This window comes from Ambystoma mexicanum, chromosome 6q, assembly GCF_040938575.1.
Source record: "Ambystoma mexicanum isolate Mex_15411 chromosome 6q, UKY_AmexF1_1, whole genome shotgun sequence".
Taxonomy (NCBI): domain Eukaryota; kingdom Metazoa; phylum Chordata; class Amphibia; order Caudata; family Ambystomatidae; genus Ambystoma; species Ambystoma mexicanum.
Window position 1 is genome coordinate 1,417,222,585 of NC_090937.1, and position 19,435 is coordinate 1,417,242,019.

The 19,435-nt window shown below is 47.1% G+C and overlaps 1 protein-coding gene across 3 annotated transcripts in view; it reads left to right on the top strand.

Annotated features, from left to right (window-relative positions):
• ZFYVE28 (zinc finger FYVE-type containing 28) overlaps positions 1–19,435 on the top strand; it is an 881,464-nt gene that overhangs the window by 515,712 nt on the left and 346,317 nt on the right. For all 3 annotated transcript variants that reach the window (XM_069632121.1, XM_069632123.1, XM_069632122.1), the window contains exon 7: positions 4,475–4,576. In XM_069632121.1, coding sequence (XP_069488222.1) covers positions 4,475–4,576 — 102 coding nt within the window. The remainder of the gene's footprint in view (positions 1–4,474; positions 4,577–19,435) is intronic.

A 19,435-nucleotide genomic window follows, 5' to 3' on the forward strand; every position in this document is an offset into this window, starting at 1 on the left:
GTCCTCATCCCCCCTCAGTGCTGCTACAATCATGACTCAAAACTGCTAAACATCTACAGCGAAATCCAAGTCTGGATGGGTACCAACAGTCTTTGCCTCAATGACGACAAGACCGAGTTAATGATCGTGGGAACTCAGGCACTCCTAAACAAACTTGACTCCAGATACTCATCTTTTGTCATTGACGGTAACAGGATCAACGTCTCCAAAGAGAAAAACTCTAGGGTTCTTTCTTGATTCAACCCTCACTCAAAAGACAGGTCAACAGTGTTGCATCCTCCACGGCCTACACTAACAAATTGATCTACAGTTGCAAACCATTCCTCTCCACAAGCAGTTGCCTAACGTTAGCTAGAGCACTTGCCCTTTCTAAAATTGATTAGTGGAACACATTATTCCTTAGTACGACTGAACAGAATCTAAACAGACTTTAGGTACTTGAAAACAATTCACTAAGAGTCGCACTCTGTCTACCCAGATCCTGTCACATTTCCTCCCATAGAAAGAATGCCAACTGGTTGCCCATCCGTGATAGAATCACACTACGCACCCTAGCCATCACCTTCAAATGCCTCATGAATTCAGCCCCGAGATATCTGGCAGACAAAATCTGCCTGCACAAACCAATTGGCATTACCAGATCTGCTTTCCACCTTAATCTAGTAACACCAAGGTTCATTCTCAAAACCGCTGGAGGAGCCAGCTTACCGGTCCAAGCTGCCAAACACTGGAACTCCCTTCCCACGGTGCTCAAACAAGATCCTTCCTTCCTCTCCTTCAAAGCCAACATAAAAAAACTGGCTCTCCAATCACCACCAAGATATTAACTAATCGTTACCCTGGTGTCTGACGCTTTGACTCATTGTATGCCACGTTCACCTCTGATCCATATGTAACCTGGGTCCATCATATTTATTGTTGTTTTATGCCTGTATTTATCTGCCTTCCATTACATGTATGTAACCTCAAGCTTTCAAGCGCCCAGCTACCTCCGGGTTTGGTGCGCGATACAAATATTAAACAAATACAAATACCAGAGCTCTGGTGACATTGCGCTTCTGGGGGAAGGGGAGAAAAGGATCAATGCCACTGATTTGTAGCTGGAAGCAGGACTTCTTGGTAAGGTCCATGATGTGAGGGGTAAGGAGAGAACAGTCTAAAATGACCGCAAGGTTTTTGGCCTCACAAGATGGTGGGGTTGAGGGCCCAAAGAGGGTGGCCAGAGGGTAGGAGGAATGGAGGGCACAGGTGTCCCGATGAGGAAGATCTCAGTCTTATTGCCATTGAGACCAAGATCATTCGCTGCACACCATGCCTGAATGGTGGACCGACAGTCGGGGTGGAGACAGGAGGAAGAAGGGGGAAGGTTGAAGGAAAACTGTGCGTCAATCGCATAACACTGGAAATGAGGCGAGACGGAGGAGATCAGGTGAACAAGAGGGGTGAGATGATATCGAAGAGTCATGGCGATAGGATAGATCCTTGGGGGATGCCACAGGTGGAGAGGGTGGTGGTGGAGGAGAAAAAGGGCCCAGTTGCAGCTGCGAAGGGCGATTAGTGAGAAAAGAAGTCAGCCAATCCAGTACCCTGTCAGTGATATCGAGGGTGTCATTCGTTTTATGAGGATGGAATGGTTGACCGTGTCAAAGGCAGAGAAAATGTCAAGGAGAATGAGAACAGCAGGAGAGTTGAGTCAAGATTTGCAAGCATGATTTCACGGGTGTTCAGGAGAGCAGTTTCCATGCCTCTGGATGCCCGGAATCCAGATTGATGGTCATAAAGGCAACCAACATCATCAGTGTGGAGGACCAACTTTTCCAAGAGTTTTCCCAGGAAGGGGGGTAATAGGGATAGGATGATAGTTAGCAGGGAAGCAGGGGGTCAGGAGACAGCTTTTTAAGAGTGTATATATGGGAGCAAGGGAAAAAGCCCTTCAAAGAAAGTCTGGTGACAGTGCAAACCACAGCGGCAAATCGGTCACCCAAGCAGGTATGTTGCATGTGCTGTAATTCGCCATCAAAAAGGCAGCAGGAGAAGACTCCAGTTCATATTTAACTTTGCGACAGTGCATGCTATGTCGTCATATTCCTACTGAGATGGTTCGCCTCAAGTTTTAGATTGGCAGGGAGGCTGTTCCAGAGGGAGGCCCCAGCCGAATATAGAGATCTACCCCCAGCTTTTGTTTTGAAAAACGATTGACCCGGAGGGAGGTACAGGTAGAGGAGCGAAGAGCTCGAGAGGGGAGGGATAGCTGAACGTATTTTGGACCTAGGCCCCAGAAAACCTTGTGGACAATGCAGAGGGTTTTGAATTATTTAATCCTTGCATCCACTGGGAGCCAATGGAGAGTGTCTTGCAGTCCTGTTCTGGATAAGTTGTAGAGGGCGTAGAGTAGAGGCAGATAGATTTAGAAAGAGGCTGTTACAATAGTCCAACCTAGAGAGAACCAGAGCTTGTGAGATGGTGAGCTTCTGAGGGAAGGAGAGGAAAGTCAGAGTACCTCTGAGGAGGTGCAGTAGGAAGTTTGAACTTTTAGAGACCTCAGAGATATTGGCGGAGAAGGAAAGTGTGGAGTCAAAGATGACCCGAGGTTCTTAGCCTCGCAGGTAGTGGTGGGAGGCCGGCCGAGGGAGGCCGGCCGAGGGGGGCCGGCCGAGGGGGGCCGGCCGAGGGGGGCCGGCCCGAGGATGAGGCAGAAGGATGGAGATGGTGTGCCGATGAGGATCTCAGTCTTGCTGGCATTCAGACAAAGAGCATTGGCGACACACCAATCTTGAATGGCAGTAAGGCAGTCGGAGATGAGAGAGGGAGAGGAGGTGGCCGAGGGCAGCCGGAAAATCAGTTGTCAGCGTAGCACTGGAAATTTGAGCAGAAAATGGCAATGCAGTGGGCATTAGCAATTACCCATGTTCTGTAAGATTTCCTTGGTTTAAATGCTGGGTAAAATAGGGAGCCCTTATTTCGTTTAATTCGAACTGCTAGCAATTTGCTACAGAGTTATTTTAAGATACCATACCCCTAAGATGTTGGCAGGCAGCATAATATCGATACCTGTTTCAGTGCATCAATATTTGAAGGACTCTTCGGGACACCAAAATCTTTATTTCACAACGGGATGCAGTATTTCTTTCCACCACAAAATGTATATGTATTAATAAACTACATTGGCAAGCAGCCTGCCATAATACCAGTTTAGGCATACTGGTGAACATTATTCCATATTTAACATAGTGTGAGCAACACCGATATAATTGATTGTTTTGGAATTTCGGCACGTCCAAATCATTGATCTGGTTTGCATGATGGGTGGGGTACTTACCTTTCTAAAAATGCCCTTGGAGTCATTGGCCCATGAAATGTGCTGCTTTGTGCACGTAAAGGACAGCGGCAGTTCAGGATGAGACATTGGCGCAAACCCTTTGCTTAAAAGTTGAGAACATACAATCCTTCTGTAAGCCTAGCTGCTTTTGGGAGTGTACCTCCTATTTGTATGATCTATTTAGCCACTTTTGAGACTCTCCCCATTTACATATGCCTACCTGGTGAATCGACCTGATCTCCTTACCTACCTCCTTACTTGCACTCGGTTATATTTTACTCGTGCACCAATTACTCAAGTTTTGTGCAGTGCTATGCAAGCACATTCTATACACCTTTGTGCATCAGGCGCTCTTTGCACAAGCAGGTTAGGAATCCTAATGTTCTGTGTTTCAGTAGGTTTTAGAGGGAGAGACCCCTCTCACTGGCACATCAGCAAGGGCTGTGTACGGAGACCAACATACATGGCTCACGATCCAAATACAGACCGAGATTGTGTTTGGGTGTTCTTTTTTTATTTTGAGAGGCAATCAGAAATCAGTTCAGAACTGTATGTGTGGCATAGTAACACATCAGTACCATTTGCCTTGCTGAGACCAAGTTGGTAATTGTTTTCCTTTCGGCTCTGGCCTTGGTTGATTGAATCTACGTTTCTTCACAGCATAGGTACACCACACCATTCAATTATGTGTTGATCATTGTGTGTGTGTCCGTTTAACTTTGGTTTTACTTCTTATATGGGCTATAAGAAATGTGTGGGTTTGATGTGTATACTTTCAACTTGCCAGATTTCGCACACCGGTCACAGCAACTCGTGTGGCAATGGGGGGAATGATGCTGCATTGCTTGAGCCATTGTCAAGAAGCACTTTAGTCTTTATAGTTATTTTATGTTTTCAGGTGTAAATCATTTATGAAATTCAATAGCTCCATACAAATTATATATTTTTATAGTGCAAACCTTGCTCGGGAGCTATAGAATGGTGGACCGCGTTTGTAAGCCCAACACCTTGTTAGCGTGCCTTCCTTACTAGGGATGTAGTAGGTTTTGTGGAAATACTTGTTGGTCTCCTGTATGCATTTTGGCAAAGAAATCTTCTCTTTTTGATTTGTTAAATGTTTAGTGATTAATGGTTGTTTTTTTGTTCTTTGTTCAGTGGGCTTGTGGTTTACTCAGACGGACCTTTAAATTTGGACCGGAAATCTGAAGATATGTCTGAGCTTTTCAGACCTTTCCACACTTTGCTACGGAAAATAAGGCAAGTTATAAGTGACTTCTTTCATTGTTACCAAAATACAATCTTCAAGAAGATAGCTGCGTAAATGTCAGACTTGTTTTGCTTCCTTGGTCTTCTGATTCTCAAATAATGTGTTCATTCTTTAGGTATATGTCTAGTCTTACAGGTTCGTATTTCCCACCATCGTCCTTTGAAGTAACTGCTCAGTGCGAGGAACTCATGGTGGCAACAAGTAAGACGGACACAAGTGATCACAGTTCAAGGGTGTTTATTGAACAATAAATGTTGTATGCAGGTTGGAAAAATGCCTAATCTAAACCTATATCTAAAACGGGAGCAAGCGTCGACCATCAAATGAAAAATAAGGCAGTCCTAGTGGTGAGTCGTGTCAAAATAAAAAGGCTTATACTAAGAAACCTATTGCCAAACATTGCAACTAATAGAAAAAGGGGTTTGGGATAGTTCTCAAGGAAAGAAAGAAGTTTTCTCCATTAATATGCCAGGATGCGGTAGCCTGGGTCTCCCTTCCTCACATTTTGGACACTGGGTAAGATGGGTGCTTGGAGCCTAGTACAGTCGCAGGCTTTTCCAGCACGAGACAACAGTTCCAATGGTAGCTCTCAGAACAGTCGATGGCCAAGTCTTGCTTTCTTGAAAGTCTCTTGCCTTTGAGGACCTGACTCATTCAACTAAGCAAACAAATGCAGTCTCTTTTTCCATGGGCTTTGGATGACAACTTTCACCCCGGGAGTCCCTCTTTTGGGCGCAAACCCTTCGAAAGTTATTTAATTATATCATGACCCCAGATAGCTGTTTTCTCGCTTTCGAGGGCCTCTGTGGTTCCAAAAATAAAGTTCCTTTAAAAAATGAAATTTAGTTTCCAATGTTCACTGGATGATGGGTTCACCCCTGTGCCCCCTCTTCAGGTGCTGACCCTTCCCAATTGTTTACCACAGTTTCACGCAGGGGGGTGGCTTCACCCCTGGGTCCCCCTCGTCTGGGTGCTGACCCATCTCAAATTTTATCCACTCAGTTTATATGTCAATTCTTGGGTGAGGCTTCACCCCTAGATCTCCCAAGGTCGGGCTCAGACACCTCTTGACTTTAGCGGGATTCAGTTCGCTTGGTTTCTCAATGTTTACTCTCACTGCGGGATTGATTTCCCTTTCTCTCACAGTGCTTGTAGATCAGTCTTTCGATTGTACAGGGATTTTGCTTGACCCTCTGTAGGACCACTTTGACCTATTTCGCTGGCCCTCCTATAGCCTTCTGTTATCTGTAGTTTCTCTAATAGGGGGCTCGACTAGAGTCTCTTTAGTTAGCACCCACGTGGTGCCGGTTTCCCTCTGCAGCTGGTCTCCCCTTCACACTTTTTACAGTTCATTCAATTAATCAGCTTTGGTTCAAAACTTACGGTTTATAGTCAGTTTCGACAGTAATGGTTGTGAATGCCATAGTTCCAACACAAAAGTGCCGAAAAAAAGTTTCAATTTTTTTTGGGAGGTTCCGCCCAAACCCCTGTTTTTAAAAAAAAAAAAAAAATCACTTCTTTTACAGTACGAAATTCAAAAAATAATATAAAAAATTAACGAAACTTTTTTTTTGCCACTTTTGTGTCGAAACATTTGCCATTCAAAACTATTGTTTCGAAACTTTGACTGGACACCAAACTTACCACTTTGCGATTCTCACTCAACACAGCCTGGTTCTTATTGGTTCTCCCCTCGACTCGCTGGCTGTGATGAACCGCTTGGCTTTTAGCTTCTCTAGAGTCAAGGCTGGTACCATGGGTGCAGGAGCTTCCTCGCTCTTGCTTATCGGTATAGGCGTGCCCTGTGTACCATTTGCCATCTGCTGCAGGACACTCGTGCTATTGTTCGCTGTTTTAGGCTCTCTTCCACGAAGGAGCTGCAGGTCTGGGACAAAAAGGGCAAGGTCACGACTCTCCTTGCCACCCTCTTGATTCCTGCCACCTTTCTCCTTCACCTGAACTGCTGCACCTGCTTAGCCATCTTGTCGTGCAGTCTGCCGTACTTGCCTTGCTCACACTGTGCTCTTTTACTCAACCTTTTATTCCCATGGGGAAAAGAAAGGGCCGTCGGGCATGTGTGATTCAGGTTAATTGCCTGACGCTGGGTTTGGGACATGTTTGATAAATAGTCTTAACAGTCTGCTGTCTTTCATGAGGAAAGGAAAGGTTTAAGTATCAGAGTATCCTATGGGACGGGATGGGGAAAAGGTGTTGTACGAAAGTATAATCGTCGTTCTAGGGGGGTAGGTGATTTCGGAAGGATGGGTTTTGAAGAGTTTATGGGAGCTGTAATTGTTGGTCACTTTCGATTGGGAGTTCTGAAAGTGACTCAGAGGGACGGGATTGGCAGGGATTGCGGGACAAATGGGATTAGCTGGGATCGCGAAATAAACAAGGGGGTTTGATGGAACATTAGTATTCCATCTGTACAGGTTAGGAGTGCAGAAAATAATCGGGGACAGGAAGAATGATTGGGATTCTGGGAGATGTGGTTCTCAAGGGTAACAGGGTTCCTAGTTAGTCTATCAGAGTTGTCTGGGTGGCAGGATTTTGTTAAGGGACTTTCTTTGGGCGGAAGGGAGGTAGCGGTGGAATAACCAGAGGATCGCCTGGATTTCCTCCTTTTCTTCCGCGTCAGAGTACTGCGCCTCACCTGGTGCATCCACTTGACCATAACACTGTGCTCCCCCACCCAGGTGATCCTCCCCTGCTGGTCCACCCCCAGAAACTGGATCCAACACCGATGGCCATATCCTTGTCACCTGGATAAGGCATTCCTGGGCTCTACTCGGGAGAACACCCCTAGGTTTCCCACAACAGGCCATTTGGTACAATGACTGCTAATATTCGTGAAAATGTATAGACCCCTTATTCGTGGACATTGTACAATGTGTTCATATGGTTGTCTCCACTATGGAAAGGGTCAAATATTGAATACTGCTATACAATACCTATCCTGCTTTCAGAGCTAATGCAGCTGTATCATTCTTGTTCCCATAAATATGCTCTGGCAGGATTGCAAATATAACCAAGGTCGACTAGTTGCCCATGCCCTAATTTTTCCCTACCTATGTATGTGGAGTAACATTTTCTTTTTAATACAAACAAAGGCCTCTTGTGTGTACCAACTAAGCTACACAGGTTTCTATCCCCGTAAGCGGGAGCAGTCAGCACCAGTAAATAGATCTACCAATGTAGATCCTCTGACCTTTCGCTTCACCAGACAAATTAAAATGAGAAGAAACAATTGAAATTATTGGTAGAATTAGACTAACGCTTATTAAAAATGGAACAGAAATCTAGAATGCTAGACTAGAACTTAGCCATCCCTTTCACCTACAAATAGGCAGCTCTGAGAATAACCAAGGTGTCGTAAAAAATATTTAAAGGTTGCAGCTTATGTGAGTACATAGAGGTGGATATATATTGCGTCAGTGCATATCTCAACAAATTAGCTTTTGAAATAGCTTTATTTTTATTTAATATATATGGTTTGGTACAAATCTTTATAATGCAATCTTGTTCATATGAATTGTATCGTTACATTCAGTTTCTTGCATCCTTTGTCTAAGTGCTCATTAAAGGTTTTAATGAATTCTATCAATTGGTTAAAAGAAAAGAAAACTTCCTTCCAGAACTCCAAAGATTAATGTAACATTTTCTCCTAGTAAAATGTCCCCCACCACTCTTCCATCGGTAAGTTTCCATTTGTCCAATGATGGTTCCCAAATATCTAGTTCTCATCCTAGTCGGGCCTGTACATAACAATACAATGTGTTATAATGTTTCTACCGTCCCTTCAATCCTCTCGTTTTCTTAAGAGCCTCTAGGGTTTCCTTTGTTGGTAATATATTCAAGCAGAATCTCAAAAACTGCTCTCGATATAGTGGGTTCAGGAATTTAGCAAAATATTTTGGCATGGAATTGTATACCTTAGTTTCTCGGCTCAAATTTGAGTGTAGTTTGTATTTATTCCTTGCTTGTTCCACACCAATCCAGTCTTATTCCCCTAGCTTCCTCTTAACATGGTCTGATTTATCTTTAATATTTCTTGGATGGCTCCCAGATGGTCCAGGATGTACAAGCATCTTTATTTCCACTGTTTTAAAGGAAAATCGTCTGTTGTTGCTGCAAAGTATCAGGTACGGAGAAGGCCTTTATTTTATAAGACATTTTCTGTATAAAGAATGGGTTTTCCACACTCACTGCATAGATTGAAATAAAGGTGAGTTTGTATCTGACTGATGTAGGAACCCTCCTCGGTAGATGAAGAATCCGCCTCCAAAATGTGCCCTCCGATGAAGGCCACAGTTCCCAAGGGGTAGACGAAAAAAGCCTCTGCTCCATACGTCACGATTGGGATGACTTTAGCCTTATGAGAAGTAAGTACAGGACATATTTCATATGACTCCTCATATGTTCTCTGTGCTCTGCCCCATCTCCTCCTCTCCCATTAATGGTAGCACTCGCTGGGAAGTTCTCATGGCTTCCTTCGACTCCTCTAAAGTCATCATTAATGTCTACCTAAATGGCACTGTCATGGTCCAAGGCCTTCAGGCCAATCTCCTCCTCTTTGATAGGTGCTTCCCTCGCCCCATCAATTTCCTCTCATCTCCTGCTGTCCTCTCCTCTTCCCCCTTGGCTACCTTGCCCTCTCTCTCTCTCCTCCTCCTCTGGCCTTCCTAATGCTCTTTCTCCTCTGCAGGACGTACCTCTGATCTGTACCCCTCCCCGGAAGGTCTTTAAGGCTGGCAACCTTCTTCATATTGCCACTCTCAACTCTCGCTCTGCCGTCAAACACTCCTCTGACATCTGCCACCTCCTTGAAGAACTAGACCTTGATGTCCTTGGTCTTACTAAGACATGGTTCACGGCCAGCTCTGTCACGAGCTTTGACACTCTCCTCCCTGATGGCTACAAGATGCTCTCAGCACCCATATCCTCCCGGTCTAGCCCTGATCTTTCCTGAGTGGATTCCTGCCTCTATCATTCCCACCCAGACCTACTCCTCTTTTTAATGCCTTGTCTGTAGGCTTTCTCTCTCGCCTACCCATTCTCTTACTGTGGTTACCATCTACCGGCCTCCTGGTCAAATCACCTCATTTCTCTCTGAGTGGGCAGACCTCTCCTCCTCCCTCCTGGCCTCTACCATTCAACAACTCCTCCTCAGTGACCTAAATATACACTTAGACTCTCCTTGCTCCTCTGAAAGGGGTACCTCGCGTTATGGAAACAAAGCAAGTCACCACACACGATTGATACGCCAGACACAAGGTTGTATTGTTATTCTCAGAGCTGCCTATTTGTAGGTGAAAGGGATGGCTAAGTTCTAGTCTAGCATTCTAGATTTCTGTTCCATTTTTAATAAGCGTTAGTCTAATTCTACCAATAATTTCAATTGTTTCTTCTCATTTTAATTTGTCTGGTGAAGCGAAAGGTCAGAGGATCTACATTGGTAGATCTATTTACTGGTGCTGACTGCTCCCGCTTACGGGGATAGAAACCTGTGTAGCTTAGTTGGTACACACAAGAGGCCTTTGTTTGTATTAAAAAGAAAATGTTACTCCACATACATAGGTAGGGAAAAATTAGGGCATGGGCAACTAGTCGACCTTGGTTATATTTGCAATCCTGCCAGAGCATATTTATGGGAACTATCGCCCAATTTCCATTACTCCCTTTCTTGGCAAACTCCTGGAAATGTTGGCCATCTCTCAGCTTAACCTCCATTCCAATTCTGTTGGCTGTCTCCATGACCACCAGTCTGGCTTCAAAGCTGCCGAAGCACGGAAACTGCTCTCCTGAACATCCGTGAAGATCTGCTCTCCAACCTTGACTCTAACATTCCCTTTGTCCTCATCCCCCTTAATCTCTCTTCTGCCTTCGACACGGTCAACCATACCATCCTGCTCAACCGTCTCCATGAAAACCTGGGTATCACTGATCAGGCTCTAGCCTGGCTGACCTCTTTCCTCTCAGATCGACCCTCCCATGTCCAACTTGGGTCCTTCCTTTCATCTATCTTCCTCTCTACCTGTGGTTTTCCCCAGGGGTCTAACCTCTGCCCTGGCTTTTCAACCAATACCTGCCAACTCTCGCCCACTGCATTGCCACTTTCTGCTCAAATTTGCAGTGCTACGCTGACGACACAACTCAGTATGTCTACACCAGGTGTTTCGAGCGTTTAGAATTGGGCTAAATGAGCCTCATCTTTGGGACGCCCATCATCAGGACAAAGTTCTGTACACGGGACGTCTAAGCTATGTAGCAATTGATGGGCACTGTATAAGAGATCTATACGCCACACTGGGCTGGTCTCTAGGTACTCCTTTCACCGAATAACTACAGGTCCAACGTGTTGTAAAGCGGTTAGCCATCAAAGGTATGGCTTTGGTGGTGTGCCAGATAGGCTGTCAAAAGGCTGCAGTAGACATACTACTCCCCGAATTCACAGCACATTGATTGCTGTTCACACATGAAAAATCTTATCTGTTGCCTCTTAGTTGTTTTACGTTGTCTTTAGAATTCCGCTTTGAATTGTTTCACAATTGAACTGTGTTTGTTTTGACAAACCTCCACAGAGGTTGGGTTTGTTGCACACACACCATTTTCAACTTTGTCCCGAGCATTGGTGGCAAATGATGTTTTAAAGCATTTACGTTTATGTTCTGTTAAGGTCCAACAAACCATTGATGATGTCTATTCTCTCTCTGTAAATTGTGTTGTTGTGTTTTTGACTCATGCAATTACAACATAAAAAGTCCTCTAGAGATCTTTCTCTATGATAACAATTTCTGAGTCATTTTTTCAAACCAACTGTGGGAGCCCTTTGTGTATGAGTACCCTTGAGCCTATTCATTGGTGTATTTTGTTTGTGATTTAACCCTCCTGGGTAGAATAGGTTCCATACCAGGAGCCCGAATTTTTTGGTTCTCATTTACCTGCCCTTCATGGGTCTGAAGCAGTTTGTTATTAAGTTTGGGGACCCTTTCAAATGAGCAGTAGATGTTCCTAAACTCTCTATCAATCAAATCCAGTCATCCTTCCACCACAGTGAAGCACTATCCTACCAGATACACTGGTCTTTGTAACCATTTCCCTAATAGCAGTTTCTTCAAGCAAAACAGCGCAGGCAGCAGTCTGGCACAGCTTCCCAGAGGGCACTTGGCACCTGTTCATAACAGTCACGCTGATTAGGATGGGGCTGTCACTCGCATATCCAAAGCAAAGGTGCGAGATTTGGAAAACGGAGCTCAAGTATACTTGGCTGCTGAACATATCCAGAGGGCTATTCTATATAATTCTTGCTGGCCTCTGACAGAATTGTGTTGAAGGTAACTTTATGGTCCTAATATCCCAAAAGTGGTGCCGGCCTGTGTCAAAAAGGTTGTACAGGACTGTGGCCCAAAGTAGATTACATGGCTGCCTCCCAAGTAGATGATGGTAGAGGTAACAACCAGAGAAGGGAATAGACGGAATCTACTCAATACTATTTCTAGACATCAGACCACTGGGTAATGTGGAGAATATGGCGGATCACCCACTGAAGCCCCGCCTAAAGTCTCCTGCCAGATGGCCAGGAGAGGGCAGGTGCTTCCTGAACCCAGTTCTGGGGATGGGGCTCTGCGGGAGGATAACCCGAGTGGTGACGAGGCCTTGGGCAATGTGGTGACTTTGCAGGGTGAGACACAGTATTTCTCCTTGGAGAGGGATACTCTTGCAACTGAGATAAAGGAGGAATTGGCTTATTGTCCTTTTGATATATCTCAACTTCCTATTAAAGAGGGAAGGGTAAACTCCCAGGGTGTACTTAGTGTTGTATCCATAGAACAGGTTTTTTGTACCGCTAAAATCACTTTTCCTCCCCAATGCCAAAAGTATACTAAAAGAGTGATGGAAATGTGACCTTTTCTCTCATCCGTCCCCAAAAAGGTTAAGCCCTAGAATCCCTCTTCTAAAAACATCATGGGAGATGAAATCAATGTTAAACATAGTAAAGAAGAGTCCACCAGGGGGCGCACTGATGCCAAGAGACTTGGAGTGATCCTCCCGCGACATGGGCCCGTTAAGTGGATTGAACCCCCACTTTTTTGGCCCCCACCGCCCTTCAGGCCTTATAATTGGACGTGGGTACCCCTACGGCACCAGCAGCTCCAGCGATGGGCCAAATCGGTTCTCGATTCATAAAGTTATTGTCGCCGACAGCTGCTGCGAAAACAAAGCGTGAGATCCTGCTTGGCTGCCGGAGATGTGTGGCATGTTGCAGCCCGCCGGCGAGATACCGGCACCTGGGACACCACGGAAGGCTGTCAGAGGGTCTGAGGGGAGGTAAGCCTTTGCCCAGCCTCCCCCTCTCTACATCCACCGCTTGCCCCAGAAAGGGAGGGAGGACCCCCACTCACTCGCTCATCGAGGCGGCCGGCAAGCTCTTGGAGCTGGACCACCTGAGGAGAGAGAGGAGTCCCCACCAAACGTTTTGGTGGCCGGGCTGGAGGGACCCTCCCGCGGAGCGCACTCATATAGGCCGTGGGCCCCCCGTTCTACTAGGAGAGCTGTGCCATGAGGAGAGGAGGTGGGAGCGGCCCCACACTGTGGGGCGCACTGATGAGGACGGACTATGGGCCTGTTGTGTAAGGGGAGCCTGGCTACAAGGACCAGAGGGAGGAGGGCTGGTCCCCAAACAAGCTACAGGGGGAGAGCACCTGGAGGTAGACGGAGGGTGCATCGTTTCCTGATAGGCCTGTAGAGTGGTGGGGATCCTGTGCCACCTTTGCCCAGGGACTGCAAGGCCCCCAAAAGAACGGTGCCCTACACAGGATGAGAGCTGGGGTCCACCTGGGAAACAGTGGAAAATCCAGAAGCAACAGGGGGAAGCCGGTGTTGATGGACTGAGGGAGCCAAAGGGCATAAGAGGTAGATTCCGCCGTACCCCCACAGGCCAACACATCTGCATCTGCCAGAGAATCGAGGACACTGAGCAACTTTCAGGAGAACTTCGGGAACTTTGGAAGAAGACCCCTCTCCCCCACGCCATACGGCATAAGTGGGGGGTGCATTGCTGGAGGCTGGTGACCTCCCGCCCCTTAGAAGGCAGAGAGGAAGCTCAAGACCATACTTGGGAAGTGAGGGCCCCTGACTTCAAGGCGTGTGCCTGCCTCCCAGGCAGCAGACGAAGGGGACACCCACTGCTGTGAAGATACTTTATAGGGGGAAAGACTCTAGGAGAGCACCGGCCACTTGAGCCCACAGACTACGGAAGAAGATACCCAGGAGGAGGCAGGTGCGTCACAGCTGGAAGAGGGGTATGGAGGCAAAGTTGAAGTTGGCCGCCTACAAATACACTCTTGGGGTGGGAGCTCCAGAAGTTGGAGTCACAGTACAACCTGACATAGCCACCGGCTCAGGAGTCCACAGCCACAAAAAGATTTCTGCACTAATGGAAGAAATCAGGAACATGAAAGCGGATATTGGGAGCAGGGTGGAAAGGATCACCCATAGAATAGACAAAATGGAGGAGAGGCTTGAGGAAGTCGAGCACAACCAATCCTCCCTTGACACCCTAGAGACACTAATGGACGTGCGGATGTCGGAAATGGAGAGGAGCTTGGAAGAGGTCCTGTTAATAATGGACTATTTGGAAAACCGTGAGAGGTGGAACAACCTTTAGGCTTTTCGGGATTCCGGATCGAGATGGGGAGACAGAGCTAGACTTATTACACGAGATCACTAAACTGATCTTTGAAGATGAGACCAATGACAAAGCCAAGACTGAAAGAATTCACTGAGCGGGCGGATCTTCGGGAGGCCCGATGTCTGTCCTCGCCCGGTTTCACAACTATGCCAATCAGATGAAAATTCTGAAAAAAGCACTGCGGAGAGGCCCGGTCATGTTTGGCACATCCAGAATAAGGATCTTTCAGGACTTGTCCTCCATGACCCTATCCAAAAGAAGGATGTGCTCACGCCTGACTAAATGGCTGAACGAGAAATGAGTGAAGTGCAGGTAGGGGGGGGCGGGGGGTTCCCGTTATCCATCATCTTTTGAAATTGATGGACACAAATAGACTTACGACGGAAGACAATCGGAAGGTCACTGGGGAGATGCTCGGAGAAGCAGACACTTCAAATTATGGAGAGAAGGTGGAAGGGGACAGGCAGTGGCTGATCAAGGGACCCAGGAGGAGACTGATGCCGGGTTCAGGGAAATATAGGAACTTGCACACCTCACCTATGGCGGACACCTGGCTCACATTGGGAGGCAACTAAGTTGTGGACACAGGGCCTGGGAGGTTTCCTTTGCAAGGAACGGGGGGGATGTATGACTAAACAGGCCCCCCCACTGTGTTTTGTTAAAGTGGTTAGCGAAATGGGGGCTCTGGCCAGTGGTGGGGGTAGGCGACACCCTGAAACCTGATGCAGGGGAGGTTGGTGAGGGAAGGGAGGGGGGGGTTCAATAGTAATGAGGTGCATTAGGACATGGGACTGGCTGGGATCTGGTTCCAACTGGTGGTCCGACCTTAACCTGGTGACATTAACCAGGAGGATTTGGGCGCCCATGTGGGTAATTTGGGGAAGAGGGTACAGGGGTGGAGGGTAGGAGGCAGATCTTTCTCAAGTTGTGGTTCTCGGTTGTCTGGAGATGGATTTATGTGACAAGGCTGCCCAGAGTTCTAAGGGAACCCAAGTGTTTGGGTAGGACAGGATGTCTGTCGTTTTGAATAACAAGGGGGTGGGGGGGACACCTGAGGTTGGGGAAGCTAAATGTGAAGGGAGTGAACTCTCCCACAAAAATGCCTTTGTCGAGGGAATTCCGCAGGGCTGGACTAGATGTTATGTTCCTCCAGGAGACTAACTACGCTTGAAGGGAGCAACGGAGGATCCCTGGCAGGACACTGGGTCAGGACCTTTGGGGTTTGGGGCTCCTAAGGAAAGCAGGGGTGGGTTTTCTCATCGGGAAACGGCTAAGAATGGAGATTACTAAGGTTTGGGCTGATGAGGAGGGTAGGACCCTCCTGGACTCTGGGATAATAAAAAAGGTGGGATTCACATTCACTACAATTGGCAGCCTGAACCAGGGTCAACTGAGGTTCCTGAAGGAAACGCTCCCTAAGATAATGCTTGAAGTCTCAGGCCGTCTAATAATGGGGGTGATTTCAATGTGTGGGCTGATTTCATGCTTGACAACACCGCACCAAATCTGGCTTACGCAGAGATCCTGGAAATGCTGAGGTCTATGGGCTGCAGGACATTTGGCAGCACTTTCATCCGGAGATAAGAGGCTATACATTTTACTCGGCCCCACACGGCACTCACTAGAATTGACATATATATCTAACAAGGGGTCTGTGGGACGAAGCATTGAGCTCTGAGATTTCACTGATTACTTGGCCAGACCATGACTATGACCAGGTACTGGTGGACCTGAACTGGCACAGGATGGTACCCAGGGGGTACAAATGGAGATGCAACAAATCCCTGTGGAAATGCCCGGTGTTCCATGTGGAAGTGACCAAAGAGATCGAGGAATTCTTTAAAATAAATAACATAGGAGAGGTACCGGGGAAAACTGTTTGGGAGATGGGGAAGGAATGGAGGGGGGTCCTGATCAGGGAATGGGCCCGGAACAAGCGTGAGCGGACCTTAATTGAAAATAGGCTGCGTGCCGAGATTGCTCAGCTAGAGAGGACGACCAGGGACGCCAGAGAGGGTCGGGAGGAATGGGTCACTAAAGCGAGGGGGAAATGGGAAGAGGTAAAACTCCTTGAGGAAGGCCAGATAATTCAGAAACTACAGTTCCTGAAACAGAAGTTCTATGAAAAGGGAGATAAGGGGAACGCAATGTTGGAAGCCAGACTGGGGGGTGTGGGGGTTAGCGAGCAGAACGGTCGGTGAAGGCCATAGATGGGAGGATATAACACAGGACCAAGGGGAAAAGGGATCCAAGAATCCTTTGCATCCTTTTATGAAAAGCTTTACAAAACTGACACCAGTCAGGAAGCCGGGGAAATAAGGAAGTATCTTGATGAAATTCGGATGCCCAGGCTCACACTAGAGGAGGCCAAGGCAGTGGAGACCCCAATAACAGCAGAGGAAATCAAGAGAGCGTAGCAAAGATACCTAAAGGGAAGGCCCCAGGGGAGGATGGCTATCCCTGCTGGTTTTTATAAGGCTTTTATTACCCACCCATCCCGTTCATGGTAGTACTGTTTAACGATATCTTGGAGACTGGAGAAGTGCCGGAATCGTTCTCCCAAGCATTGGTAAGTGTGATACCCAAGGAGGGCAGGGATCCACGTCTCTGTGGCTCTTATCACGCCATTTCTCTCCTAAATATTGATGCCAAAATGTACACACGTGTTCTGACGGCAAGACTTGAGCTGTACATGCCCCAATTGATCCACTGAGATCAGGTGGGCTTTATAGAGGGATGTCAGGGGGTGGATACACTTGGGAAAACCCTACATCTGATTCATGAGGTGTAGGGGATTGGGGAGACTCTGCCCTCCTCTCAGTGGATGCTGAAAAGGCCTTTGACCAGGTCGAGTGGGGCTTTCTCAGGGAAATGTTGAATAAGGTAGGACTGAGCTCTAGGATAAGACTGGTTATAATGGCAGTCTATGCGTTCCCCCAAGCTACTGTGGCAGTTGATGGTGAATACTCCTGCTGGTATTCCCTGGGTAGGGGCACTAGACAGGGCCCAGATCCTTTTTGCACTCACTGGAACCACTAGCTCAGAGAATGAGGGAAGACCCCTATGTAGGTTTCTTGGTGGGGGGGTGGAATACAGGTTTGCATTATATGCAGACGACATGCTTTTGCGTGTTCGGAACCCACTTACCTACTTACCAAGGGCGTTCCGGTTGATTGAGCAGTACAGTGACCTTATTGGTTTTAAGATGAAAAGCGTTAAATCAGTCCTGTTCCTCCTAAATAGGGATGGGGATGAAGGGATAAATTGGTTTGCTCCTCTAGGATTATTGGTTAACATGGGTATATCGCGATATTTGGGTATTCTCCTCACGAGGGACGTGGGAGACCTGTTGCAAGCCAACTTCCCTACATTACTGTCCGGGTTCCGAGCCGATTTGGAAAGATGGGGAAAACTAACCATATTGTGGCTAGGACGTCTTCATGCCCTAAAGTGTTAGCCAAGATTCCTCTACGCATTCCAAATGCTTCCGATCCGTTCCCGGAGGCCTAGAATATCCTTCGAGTTGTTCACCCTACCGAAAGAAGGGGTGCCCAAATGTGAAATTGTTATATAAGGCGGCTCTGCTAAGGGTCCTCATACCCCATTTTAGGACGCAGAGAAGAGTATCAATGGATCGGTCTGGAATAATCTACAACCCCCCCCCACCCACCCCGTCACTGTTGGGGAATGGATATGGGCTACTAGAGGCAAGCTCCCCCGTACTATCAGCAATCACCCAATCCTCGGCACAATATGGGATATATGGAGACGGGGTACTGACATGCAAGAGGTAACTACATGACCCTCCCCTCTGAGTCATCTGTGGGCCCCGGTAATACGTGACGCGATCCCGAACCCTGAGAGATTTCAGGCATGGTTCGAGGAAGGCCTATCGAGGGTTGGCGAACTGTGGAGGGGTGGTATCTGTCTGACTATAACTGAGCTGGAGGAGGTGTTGGCCTTGGGAACCCTCTGTCTTCTCATACCTTCAACTAAAAGGAGTGCTCACAGGGGGGAAAATGGAGGGAAGCATTACAGAGAGATCGTATGCCCTTTGAGAAGCTCTTAGATACAAGAACGGAAATGAAGGGTCTGATTTCTGCTATGCATAGGAAATTGTTGATTGCAGGGAACGGGTCCACTGAAAACTTAGACGAAGATGAGAAAGTGATTTGGGGGAGGGATAGTGATCCAGAGCTGTGGTCAAGACTGTAAACGGGCCTTGCAGAATTGAATTTAATATAAACTGCATGCCATCAAGTTCCTCCATAGGTGGCAATATGATCCTGTTAGGCTCTCAAAGATGTTTCAGACTGTGAGCGTAACTGTTGGCACCTATGTGGGGACTGGGCTGGCTATTGGCATATGTGTTAGGGATGTCCTTGAGTTAGTGTTTTTGGATGAAGTGTTAGGCTGGATAAAAGGACTTGGAGGGGGTCCACCCGGACAACACTCCCCTATTAATTTTGTTTGGGTTGGAGGAAATAGAGGGAGAACTTATTAGAGTGAGGGGGTTGGCAGCTCCCCGGTCCTGTCTAGTTATGAAAGGAAATGTGCCTGGACCCCAAGCAAGAGGGACTGTCTCAATGTGGCGATGAACATTGGTACCATGGAAAGAATAACTGCGGGACTCCATGGGAGGTCTGTGCCTCATGAGAACACTTGGAGCAAATTTTTGAATTAATATTGTATCAATTAAATGAAGGGGATGTTGGATGCCAAGTTCAAAGATTTTAGACTGCCCAAGAGATTAAATGATTGAGCACCCTCCTCCCCCCTACTCCGCCAATGGTGTTGCCACCAGCCGGTCCGTACCCCACGTACGTTTGAAAGGCTCTAGAGGCGTTCGTGGACTTTCAAGAAACATGACTTTCTGATGCGAAATGTACCGCTCTTGGGCCGGAAGGGCGTGGGAAAGGGGTGGCGGGGGGGAGATGGGTGCTAAACTGCCTTGTCTGCAAGGTTTGTTTCTGTTGTACAAAAACCATACTAAAGATAACATTAAAAAAAATATTAGTGAAGAAACCGGAAAACAGAATTTCCTCAAAATGGACTACATGTCCCAGAATCCCTCAGGGACTGTGATGAAGTACTAAAGGACAGGCAAGCCTAACGGCCTTTGGCAGGGCCAGACACCTGAAGCTAATTAACCCACCTG